At 34.3% G+C, this 13640-nt stretch overlaps 1 protein-coding gene across 1 annotated transcript in view; it reads right to left on the bottom strand.

The window, feature by feature from the left end:
• LOC145676830 (bridge-like lipid transfer protein family member 1) overlaps window positions 1-13640 on the bottom strand; it is a gene marked incomplete at its 3' end in the record, with an annotated part of 144951 nt that overhangs the window by 49330 nt on the left and 81981 nt on the right. The window contains exons 11-13 of the mRNA XM_081747616.1: window positions 10896-11046; window positions 9561-9716; window positions 5419-5516 (exon numbers count right to left, since the gene is read on the bottom strand). Coding sequence (XP_081603742.1) covers window positions 5419-5516; window positions 9561-9716; window positions 10896-11046 — 405 coding nt within the window. The remainder of the gene's footprint in view (window positions 1-5418; window positions 5517-9560; window positions 9717-10895; window positions 11047-13640) is intronic.

Here is a 13640-nt window from a genome sequence, read left to right as displayed (position 1 = left end):
TACAAATCAGCAAGAGATTGTGTATCACGCCATACAACGATACACCAAGACTGAAACGGCAGCTGACCGCGCAAGGAGTGGCAGACCACGAACGGTACGAACCCCGCAGGTCCAGAAAGCAGTCGCAGCAAGAATTCGAGTGGCATTACGAGTGAAAGCAGAAGCAATGTAAATTTTCCAGAAGGCACACGAAGTGACAACAAGTCTAAAACTACGAGAGAAAGAGGAGTTAGACAAGTTGGTGTAATAAAGAATTTTGACCAAAGTGGATTATTTCAATTGCGCGACACCACTAGTATTAGTGAAGAAAGGGTTAGCATAGTGATGAGCAAAAAAAAAAGTTTTTTTAGAAAAACCAAAACCAGCTTTTGAAAATTTTCAAAAGAGCAGTTTTTCACTGAAACCGGTTTTGGTTTTCTTCAAAACCGGTTCGTTTTTCACCGCATCCGGTTTTCTTTAAAACCGTTTCCGCTTTTTCCAAAATTGGTTCTATTTCTGACAAGAATAGCGTTTCGTTGTTCGGAAATCGATTCCGTTTCCACAGAAATAGTTTCATGTTCTTTCCAAAAGTTTTCACCGAACCAGTTTTGGAGAAACCCGTACCGTTTTTTGGAGAAAACCGAAATGTCGGTTTTTCGGATTTCGGTTTCTCTAGAAACCGGTTTTGCCCATCCCTAGTTAGCACAGATTTTTGTAAACGGCTTTCTCTGACTTTCCCTGACAAAGGTTACCTATTTCCCTGACAAAGTTTAATTTAATTTTTCCATTTTCTCGTAATTCCGTCAGTTTAGTTAGGTATCTTAACTACCGATAGGACACTAACTTCCTATACAGTGAGTCGGCCTAAAAACATGCATGACCAAATATATATATATATATATATATATATATATATATATATATATATATATATATATATATATATATATATATATATATATATATGATGTAAATTTAATAGGGGATGATAGGAGAACAATAGAAAGAAATGCAGAGGTCTTATTAAACGCTTGCAGGGACATGGGTTTAGAAGTAAATGCAGAGAAAACTAAATACATGGAAGTGCGTCGGGACCGTAATACGGCAAATTATGGATGCGTTAAAATATTAAATAATACTTTTGATAAAGTGGATAGTTTCAAATATCTAGGATCAGTATTAACAGAGGAAAATCATATTCACAAAGAAATTAAATGTCGACTAAAAGCAGGGAATTCGTGTTACTACTCGGTTCAAAATCTCTTGTTGTCGCGAATTCTATCGAGGAATCTGAAGCTTAAAATATACAAAACGATAATCATGCCTGTTGTTCTGTATGGTTGCGAAACATGGTCGCTTACTCTGAGGGAAGAACATAGACTAAAAGTATTTGAGAACAAGATCCTGAGACGAATATTCGGACCCAAGAGGAACGGGAATGGGGAATGGCGGAAACTTCATAACGAGGAACTACATAATTTATACGGTTTACCCAACATTGTTAGGGTCGTGAAGTCTAGGAGGCTTAGGTGGGCGGGTGATGTAGCTAGAATGGAAGAAAGTAGAAACGCTTTCAAAGTCTTGACTGGAAGACCAATCGGAAAACGACCATTAGGAAGACCTAGGCGCAGATGAGAGGACAATATTAAGATGGATCTCGCAGAGATTGGAATACAAAGTAGAAACTGGATGCAGTTAGCTAAGGACAGAAGTCAGTGGAGAGCTTTTGTGAACGCGGCATTGAACCTCCGGGTTCCATAGGTCATAACGCGATACGGTATTATCCGCGAACATACATACACTATTAAGGCTACCAGCTATTGACGTATCATCAGATTCTAATGAAATTTACACGAAACCACCGCGAGAACGAACTTATTCAAACAAAGAATAAATCAACGAAAGTAGTGCACCTATGTCGAAATTATAACTAATCATACACACAATTATGGTGTAAGCATTGTCAGCCATTGAGAAATTTCATGGCGTAGCTCCGAAGACTACAGGAAGACTAGAGCTCCCTTAAATTTTCATGAAATTTAGGTGGAACAACAGGAAACCTCTTTCAAACAAACAAAAAATAGAAATAAAAAATAGAGAAAATCGGTGCACTTGTGTCAAAGAGTTACATTTGAACATACGCGCAACACAAATAAACAGATCAAACTGAGAACCTCGTGTTTTTAAGTTGGTTAAAAAGACGTCTGTATTTCAGTTCATAAGATCAGATACGCCACACTATCCATATTAAGGGATTCAAGATACTATAACTCAACTGATTTTAGAATTATAAACCTAACCACAAATCATGGCATAATACACCTTGGTATAACTTAATGCATCTGTAATCTATTATAATATTCTATATTATTGTATTGCATGATATCTAAATCCCAAATAACCCTATTATTTCAAAGTTGTCTTAATTATCGAGAATGACTAATTGGTTTCCCTGGCATTAAAGAACTTTTCAATAATTTCCCTGACAAAAATAAAGTTCCCTGATTTTCCAAGTCATGGGAACCCTGGAAGAAAAAGGATGGAAATATTACGTTATGCTAGAACATTCAAGTAACAGTATCTGGGAAACGTATCACGCCCACTGTCATGCATCGAGGACTTGATGAATGAGCTGAAGAATGTCAACTGTTTCGTATAATGTAGTCTAAATCAACTGTACCAATCATTGCTAATCAATGGCATTCAGTAATATACATTGATGCTAAAGAGGCTTTGGGGTCTGTAAAAACACCAAGCACTAGCATTCGAGTTAAGCTGTGCAGCGCATATATATTTTATTTTATTTATTTATTTATTTAGAAAATTCACGGAGTCAGTGTTATCAGAACCCATGTAAGCTGTGTGCTTTCTAGATAATGTGATAATAAGGGAGCAGGACATACATGATTGCTATGAAAAGACACAATTGAACATTAGGCTGCGGATAGATAATTTTATTTTCTTCAAACAAAAAATAGTGTATTTGAGGCATCAAATTAGTCCAAAAGGAACTAGACCAGTGGAAGATAAGTTGGAAAGGATCATGAAGTGTCCTGAACCAAATAATGTAACACAATTGGAGATACTTTTTATGCAGGCTTTCACTTTACTATAGACAACTACCCGGGTTACCTACAAAAATATCCTCGCGGTATGCATTAGTGAGAAAAGGAGCCACAAGGTGTTGGGATGAAAGACAAGCACAAGAATTATATAAGTGAAGAAAATATTAAAGAATGGAGAAATGCAATAGTTATTCGACACACACACACACACACACACACACACACACCAAAAAAAAAGTAGTATTACTAACGAATTCATCACAAGACAAAGTAGGTGTTATGCTCTGTAACAAAGTGAATAATAAATTGAAGATAATGATGTGTTCATATGCAACACTGAGTAATGTAGAACGTAGCTATGTACAGTTCAAATGGGAAGCATTAGCGATCATCCATGGAGTAAAGAAATTAGATAAATACTTATTCGGTTGGAGCTTTACGAATATTAAGGATTCGATGTCTGTTAAGATAATATTTGGAGAAAACGATATACTAGACGCACCTTCACTAAAATGTCAATCATGGATGCTATTTTTATCGTCGTATGATTTCAAAATCCTTTACAGTAAACAAGTAGAAATAGAAAATTTCCTGTCCAGATTACTATTAAGTCACCAACAGATATAAAAATAGAGAAGAAAGAATGTACAAGTCAAATGATGGTGGCACAGTTAACGACATAAGTCATGGAAGCAATGGAACAAAACTGATTGTTAGAAAATAGTCAAGTCAGAGAATGATTAGTGAAGGGCTGGCACAGGAAGATCAAAGAACATCGTAACACCACAGAGCTAAGAACTCTCTTCAGATAAAAGCTTTCGGTTGTGGACAAATGTGTGATTATAGGAGGCAAAACCATCCTTCCACACCGGTAAAGGAAAACGAATCTGGACCAGTTACACAAAAATCCTTTAGATACATGGAGAACTCAAGCGGTAGCTAAGGAAGTAGTTTGGTAGACTTTTTTGGAGCATGATATCTAGGAAATAAGTGAATCATATGAAACGTAGCATGCACAGAATCAACTCGAAGAATTAATATAGTAGCTGGAGAGAAGTCAGAAGATAAACAGACGGTAAGAGTACATAAATATTAGTTTGATAGTATAAGATCACAATTCTTTTGTGGACAATTATTCATTATGAATCTGTGTGTGGAATGTGAATTCAACTACGAAAGCCGAAACTAAATACAAGCTAGAGGAATTATTCTAAATTTTCGAGTATTCGAAGACATTAGTATCCGACAACAGACCTCCATTTACAATGTATGAATTCATCACATACCTAATGGAAAAAAGCATTACGGCTGTGCTAACCACATCATATAATCTGAAAAGCAATGGTACTGCGGAAAACGTTGTATATGCAGTAAAGCACTTTTTGAAGAAGCAATATCTGTCCAATAAAACTACATGAAGCCGCAAATTGGAAAGCAAAGCAGGAGGAGATATTTGTACGCACCAAGTAAGGCAATAGAGAAATCATCAGCGATAAGTTACCAACCACGCACGATGTTGTAATATTGTACAGAAGGAAGTGATCGCGAATAGACAGAAAGAACTGTTGTAATATTGTACAGAAGGAAGTGATCGCGAATAGACAGAAAGAACTTGGACAAGAGGAGGAAAACAAAGTGGTCTAGGGTGAAGAATCCTCGAGGAGATATTTTATCAAAGTTTTACAAGTTTAACAAATCAGAAAGGTGAGTCCAGTGGCGTTGTTAATAATAATACGAAGAAGCATATAGAAGTGTCACCGTCATCAACTAACTTTTCCAAAAGCTACAAGATGCCAAGAAGGGGCAAAGTCAAAACCATATCCAGAGGAGATACGATTCCATAAACGAAGGAAGTTGTTCATAGACGAAGCACTAGAAAATAATCAAAACAGACAACCACTCAGAAGGCTACACACAAAGATGACAGAATAGAAGAGCAAGATCGACAGTCACCGAGAAAATTAGTACGAATCAGAAGACCACCTAATAGACTGTATGAAACAAACGAACAAAAGAAAAAGAGAGGGGGACAAATAATAATATAACGAATAGTATGTGAAGAATAGTTTGAGTAATGGTAAATAAATCGTGTAGAAAGAGGGTAGGTAGTCTGTGTGTAGGATGTGGTATTTTTAAAAAGTAAGACCAATGTGCATGATGTAACTATCTTGAAAATAAATATTAGCCTAGGAAATATATAGAGTTTTAAAACTAGAACAGTGATTTTATATTTTAAAAATATGGCAGACAACAAACATATCAGGCATCAAACCTGGACTACACTCATCAATAACAAACATGCTACTACACTGCTAATCATGAGTCACATTACTCTTGCTAAAACAAGACATTAATATTTTATTTTTCTTCCTACCTGAATCCAAAATCGAATTGGTACAGTAGATGGTAGGAAGTCGATGAATGGAAGATCGAATGACAGATCAAATACGTCTCCACAAAATGCGGCATGGGCTGAAATTGTAAGAACATATATATTCCAGTAAACTACTGCTAGATTCAGTAATACGACTACTAATCAAACTAGAGCAGAATTATATGCTGGGACTACCATTAGTTACTGATAATCTCGTAAGTACGAACAATCTCTTCAATAACCCCTACAGTTAACCTTCTTACAGAAGACTGCATTTTCATTTCTAGAAGATACTATCTTGAATAAAGTGACTCTTATGTATCAAGCTTCTATAAGCTTTTACACAATAGGTAGATGGGCATGTTTTACGAAAAGACTCAGGAAAAGATTATATAAGATCAATCGTACTTATATCTTCTGTTAGTAGAAATTAATTGCTTCAGTATTTATGTTGTAGTCGAGTTATTTGCGACCTTGTTGAAGTTTAATATAATGTAAGCAGAAAGAGAAAGGGTACATGAAGATTTTCAAATTAATTTTATTGAAAGATTCAGAATCCTAATAAGCGTTGCAGATCGAATGAAATTTCTAGTTTAACATCCCACACTTACTCTCTTTAGGCCAATGGAGACGGATTATTAATGAAAAAATGAAATATTTGAGTTTTACGTCCCACGGTTATGGCGGTTAGGCTAAAGGAGACGGTGATGATGAGTAATGAATGAAATGGTGGAATGAAGAAAGTGGGAGGAAACGGGAGAACCCCGAGAAAACCCAAGCACACGGTGTTTGTCCACCACAAAGTTCACTTGGCGGGGCTGGGATGGATAATTAATGAAAGTCAATGGTTTTGAAAGTAATTTTTAGTGCTCTCCTACCGCGAATCGAATCCGGGACCACGTACACTACAAGCAAACACACTATCCACTGGACCAGCGGGGAGGGGTCTTACTGATTATTGCGTTTAAGACACCTCGAAATATGAAGATGACAGATATTCAGTGTTGCCAGCATTGTGCTTGTTTTTATTTAAATTTCGATTAGAATTTGACTTTGAGCGTTTTTGTCTTAATAAGAATTACTTCGATTTCCTTCCCCTTTCGTATGATATTTGAAAATGTAGAATTCTAACTTGCGTAAAGTTATGTGGACAAGAAATCATTACCTTGCATCAATTAGGGTTCTACATTTTTCATAGTACAACGGAAAGTTTTGTTTATATTTTTGTTTTAAAATTTTCAAAATTAAACTGAGAAATTTCAACAAAATATGGATATAATTATTGAACAACTACAATTCACACAATAAAAATAAGCGAAGTGATTGAAAGCGCTGAACACCTTACTGCCTTCTTAGTATGTCAAAACTTACTAAGTGCCTTATACGTACATCAGATAAGGTGTCTTCACACAATGTTTGTTTATTCAGTATCTTTCAACAGTTTTAAATAAAAAAATCTTCAAATTCCATTCCCACACTTTTTGAATCTGATCGAGTACAACCGAAATATTAAAGAATTAATTTCTATAAAAAGAAAACCTACAGAATAGATTTTATTATTTGTTTATTACCACTAGTGCACTCAATACAGATAAGACAATCCTGGAAACATTCCTTTTTTATTTTATTTATTTATTTAGGTATCTGAAGTCTCACCCCATCACAAACCTAAACGAAATATTCTTTTACGATCACAATTTTGCGTGCTTGAATAATGAGGAAACTATTTAAAGTATCATTCATAATTTTACATATTATAATTACTAATATTACTCGACTTGAGCAAGTTAAATAACCAGCTTAAGCAGAATTTAGCTAATTGATAGACTGGAGTTAAAATCTTCATTTTAGCACCAAGGCTAATGAGATGGGGCCTACTACTTAAAAGCGAGATATGAATCACCACTTGGGTTTGTATCCCAGAAAAGTACATCGTCCTCAGGATCACGCAAAGGAAAGCATACTTGAAACGATGGGGCACTGTATAACATGGATTGGTCAAAATATTCTCAAAACTGAGTACGAGTGAAATTATTATAACTAACCGTAAACAACAATTAAAAATAAATTGATACTACAAACCATGACTTCTTATTTAAGTAAATATTCATACCGTTTCCACTGACCATAATGTGGTTACCGATAGCAAACTGGGAACTTTGTACAATGACTTTACCATTTAAAATCACCCAATTTCAGATTAAAAGGTTTCTGACAAAATTTATTATTTTTTAATTTTTATATTCAAAGTCCTACTATATTTAGAGAGCTGAAAACAAGTATCTATTCATTTTTTTTAGATACTCAGTTTTCCTGCGAGCGGACATTCTGAATAGGGCTGTAAGCCTACTTTGAACTTGAATTAGGTTTGCAATAAACACTGTAGCTCTGTTATTTTTAAAGTTCTTGATTTCAAACAAAAACCATTCAAAGAGTATTAAAGATACAATGTTTTATGTTCAGTACATATTTAAGCCACACTATGGGCTGGCAAGGAAGTCCTTTTACACCTGGAATTATTTTATCCCTATATTAATAATACATGCAGTTATTTGTCCAATTCCAACACTATTCTTATTAAATGCAATAATTGATGAAAAAAAAATGGTTGGTATTATTTCGTGAAGTACGTTACCCGAAAAGATTAAATGAAGTATTCTAGAATTATTTGGTTATCTTTCCTTTGAATCTGATTCGTGATGTAAGAGTCGATCCTTAAGAATCAAAGAACGGAGACCATCAATAGCTCCAGTTGATCCGGATGGGAAGGATTTTAGATATAGTATATATCGTAATTCAGAAATTGAAACTCTTAGTATGTTAGGTTGATCTTTAGGAAGATCTGGTAAAGTAAAGATGTCTGAATGTGAAAGGTGTTTCTTCTTAAGTGCTTCTAAAATTGAGGCATTAGATATGACAATGATATTGTCAGAAATTAATAATCTGACTACACCTCTTATATCTCCATTGTTGAGTTTATTTTGAACTCTTTTGGTGTTAAAGGATGTTGGAGCAGAGGAGTGTTGAAGTTTGTGTTTGTGTTTTTCTGTGTAATGATAGGGTAACGCATCTCGGTGAGAATCATCCCATTGCTTGACCCAGGTTGTTAAGTTCTATACGTGATTTGATGGTAACAAAACATTGAGTACTGCATACAAGAATAATAAAAATTCCTTCCGTGCGTCTAGGTCATTTCTGTTTACAATATGATAGATAACTTTATAGAGAGGTGCTACTGATGACCGAGTACCTCTTGAGACTCTTTTTAGTAAATGTACAGAGGATTTTAATTTGACTATTAGATTGCAGTCGGATATCTGCTTCATATTCATATCTGTTGTGATTGCCATATTCAATTCCATTTGATAAGGAAGAACTATAATTGAAAAATGACTCCTGTTTTGGTAAGGCTTATTTTTCTTATAGAGAGTTTGATGACATTTGCTAATGTGGATGATAAGTCATCTCTGATTAGCCAGATGTTTTCACAATGTGGACAGAATCCATATTCTTCATCGTACGAAAAATTAACTGATTCTTCGTTTTAGTAACTGTCACGCTTCTGATGTCAGAAATGGTTCCCTCAACACTGCGACTCTCCTGGCAGGAAGCATCACTTGGGATTAAAGGATTCACGTAATTATAAGTGTCGTCAAGCCTCTGCCGATCAGGCGCTACGTTTCACAAAAACAACTGCGACTGCGGTTGTTATTTTTGTTAAATGACTCCACCTGCCATTGTTGACGCAACAAAGAATTTTAATCTCTTAACCATTAGAAAAATTAAAATTGGTGTTTAAAATAACCATTTATCGGATTTTACAACGAATCGGAACGAAAATGTATCACGAAAATGTATTAGAATCAAAGTTGAAATCATAAAAACACCTCAAAACGTGAGATATCGTTTGTAAAAAAGTACTCATCCGGAGGCACCTCTCCTCCTGCTTACACTTACACACAGATACTATTCGCAAATGTGATATATGCCAACCTAATCAAACGAAAATTGCTATATGTTCATCCACTCTTTTAAACAATCAACAACAACTCAGACTACATTTATATTCGTAACAGAAAATAATATTTATAAGAATGTGATCAATATTAGGAGATACTTAAAATAAAACTGAAAAGTATTACCGTTCTCCTGGTTCTGTGAAGAGCAATCAATCCAATTATACTCATTACAAAGAGTAATTATTTCAAATTCCTTTAATAGAAGGTTTATTTTCCATGTATAAGGAGTAAAGTACAAGATGTCTGGGATACTTTTACTCGACCAATCATTTATCATATCTATGAAAGATAAAAAACAGGTTTTAGTTACATAATACTCAATAACGTAATCATGACTTACAGTTTTGTTTGAAATATGTATTTAAAAAGTGTATTAGCTTTTTAATTATATTTTCTTTCAGCGAATAATGCAATTAAAATTACAAAACATCTGTCATATTCAAAGCTTTCATGGCGACTACATGATCATCGCAACTCTGAATGTACACTTTTAATTTGCATAACTTTTAAGTATCAACAAATTAGCTTACTATTCATCCACAGCAACTTAACATACACTATTGTCACAGAAACAACAAAAATACACTTTTGTCAAAGTTTTGAGTTTGTTTTCCTTCAAGATCGTCCTTCAATCTATTATTAATATTAAACAAACATTTTGATGAATATATTAATGAAGTTTATTTAATTTTGAATCAAGTAATTAACTTACGTTACTTACACTGAATTTCAGCTCCGTAAGTTTAACGGCATGCGAGATACTCATTTTTTTCGCAAGAATTCGGATCCTCACTACCTCCTTAGGATTAGGAATGCGCACGAGTCGAGTCGAGTCGAGATTTAAGCCTGTCTCGACTCGACTCGAGAAAATATTGTCTCGACTCGTGTAAGCTAGTCGGCTCATAGAAATTCGTTGGTTTTTATTTTAGTGTAACTTCTAAGAAGTAAATCTTTTATAATGCCGTTTCGTTGAAATGCATGTTTTTTGAGAAACAATTGAAATAATACATAACATACCAAATTTTGACGCAATTTTCAAGAAAACGTTCCGAACTCAAATGATTAAAAAAAGAAATGATATTAATAGTTTTGTCCTATTATACTCTTTACACTAAAATGGACAGATGATAAATGAAGGTGCATGATAATGAAAAAAAAATAGTTGAATGATAAAGTAAAAGGAAACGGGACAACTCCGAAAAAGCCCACGGACACGATGTTTTCCACTACCAACTCACTTGGCTTGGAATCAAACCAGGGACTCCTACTAACACCAGAGGTGAGCAGTCTACTACTAAGCCACCCCATCTGCAAAAAAGCACGAAATTAGATTAACTATTGTTTCAACAAACAATATTTTAGATTTCCTTTCTTCTAAACAGAAGAAAGAAGAACTGGAAGATTTGCTCTACTCATAAATATTACTTTGTTTGATTAAATTTCATTTTAAATACGCACCTTGAAAGAATTCTTTATGTGCATAAATAATATTCACTGTTGCTTTGCAACCTGTCAAGTTCAGGATCCACTCTTGATCATCATTCCATCTAATTGGGTAGTGTGCTTTAACGGCAAACTCTAAAGTTTCACTTTCCACTAAGCTTCGATACTAAGTAAGAAATAAATAAATAAATAAATAAGAAAACGTCTTGAACGAATATATACATTGATACGATACTAATCACTGTACTAATATCACTAAACATATTAAATTAGTACACTAATCTACTATTTGCCTTAAAATGTGAACATTGTACATTTTTTAACATACAGTATTTGGATAGTATTTGTTCTTATCATACATCTACATTTTTCACTACATTTTTTGATAACTGCATTTTTTCCTCTATGAAACAAATGTGTGTGTTTTGAAGATGAAGATCTGTTTTAACACTCATAATAAACCATAAAATTTTGACAATGCGAAGACTTCATCTTTCTTACTTCATCGTTAAAAAGCATTCTCAGAGACTGAGGACGGAGAAAAAAAAATCTTACAAAATAGAGTTTTCTGGAAGATTTATCGACATATCGGCAAATTTCATATATATTGTCCAGCAAAAGTTCCCGATAATCTATTGCGTGAGACTGAATCAAGAGGAAAAATTGGAAATTTAAATGTACATAAGTGTTTACATAGCATAATGTGAGAGATAAAGCTTCTTTGGCTGAGTTTATAGTATATAATTGGTATAATTAAAATTAAATGAATTGTAGTTACGTCCAACAATTATGCCCTGTAGGTTAAAGGACATGGATGATTAAAAGTTAATGGTTATGAAAGAACCTGTGGAATGAGACCGAGAGGAACGGAAGAAGTCCGAGAACATAATGTCCAGCACAAATTCACATGGCCTGGGTTTCGAGCCTGAGGTAGGTGTTCTACTACATAACCATTTTATCACTAAATGAAATAGTTGTAAGTAGGGATGGGCCGATTCCGATTCTCGATTCTTCGATACCTTTGATACCGGCGGTATCGAGGAATCGTCGATTCTCGATTCTTTGTGCTACCTGGTTCGATACCAATTCTGTTCGATTCCGACGAAAAAATAGTGAAAACTCTCAAAACCATGTATTTTTATGATGGTTTATTACGAAAACACTAAGAAATGTACAGATTATCTGTTTAAAGTATTAAACAACCATAAATGACTACCTTCTGCAATGAAAAGCTACGTAAATTATTTCGGACAGACGACAAAATTCACCGACGATTAATCGGTTCAAACCACTTAACCTAAATCGAACGGTCAGCATTGTTTTGTTTGGAAGACAAATATTCATAATTGGTTATTTAGATAGTAGGTTATTCTTTTCTTAATATTAAAAATTGTTAATACATTGTTAGTACAATTTTAAATTATGTATCCTTTATAAAAACCACAGCCTAAATTGAGTCGACTGGGAATCGGTATTGTGTTGTCAGTCGTCAGTATGTCGTCTGTCGACAGTAGTTTTAATCTACTATTGCTAAAGTGTGGCCTTGGCTACACGAACGCCATTTGCAAGTACACTTGAAAATGAAACGTATTGCCTTATTGCAGTCAATTTGTAATTACGCACCTCGGAAAAAGAATCGGAAATATAATTAATTTCTTCAGTTTAAATGTTACTTACAATTGTACTATTTCACCTGGAAACGGGAATTTTTAACTGCTCATACATACAATAATTAAATCTGGCCAATATACTGGCAACACTGGTTTTGCATGCATTTTTAATAATTCAATCATTGAAAAATATAGGAAATAAAGGTCAAGGTTAAAATATAGGACATATATACACAAATTTCCAAAATATAGGAAAAATTAGGAAAATAGGACAGCTGGGAGCCCTGAACTTAGCCACACGTTCTCTTGTAAGCGTATTTAGCACACTTTAATACTTTGATTTGAGATAAACATTACAACTGGTTAAAGACAATTTGGTATTGATTGAATTAATGTGGATAATACTAACTAATACAGTGCTTTTCAGAGAAAGGTGGGTGAGGAGAAGCAGCTTTTATTAAACAAGATCGTAAGTCTGATACGTTTAAGCTATAAGCACCCTGTACTTCCAGGCTAAACTCAAGCCATTTCAAGTCAATCGATAAATGTCATAAAAAGATCTTCAATAGAAAAAAGTTGTTACCGTTATTAGGTCTACGATAACACTAAGCTCTAAAGTTGTAAAATTACACTGCGTGTTAATGGAATTCATTATTTGTCACCTGAGTGCTAGAACTAGAGATAAATTCAGACGGAGGTCCAGAGCGAATTTCGATCTTCATAAATAGAAATTGTGAATTTATTATATGCTAAAGCATTGGTGCTTAAGCTAACATCACCCCATACGCTCATCTTTTATCAAATGAGCGTCTCGGGCGAAGGTAATGGTAAAAACCACTTACGGTGAAATTGAGTTATTAGATCAAATGGGTTGTAGTCGAACAACAGAAGAGTATGTAGGCAGTTTAATTTTGAACATGTACCTGCAAAGACAGGGAGTTTATTTGGTACGGGAATAGCCAACCTTCCTTTCCAATTTACTGAAAAGTTAGAAAATGCGGTATACCATTATGTTCAAATACTTTTAATCCAACTCTACCAAAGGGCTGGATTTCTATAATGATCCAAAAAGTAAAGTGCACTCGAATCAAATTTTACAACTAAATCCTGAAAGGTACGCTTTCCAATTCCATAATCCTTTAAAATGCGG

This window comes from Thermobia domestica, unplaced genomic scaffold (assembly GCF_964235325.1).
Source record: "Thermobia domestica unplaced genomic scaffold, izTheDome1.hap1.1 HAP1_SCAFFOLD_403, whole genome shotgun sequence".
NCBI classification, from domain to species: Eukaryota; Metazoa; Arthropoda; class Insecta; order Zygentoma; family Lepismatidae; genus Thermobia; species Thermobia domestica.
This window is presented reverse-complemented; position numbering and strand designations above follow the sequence as displayed.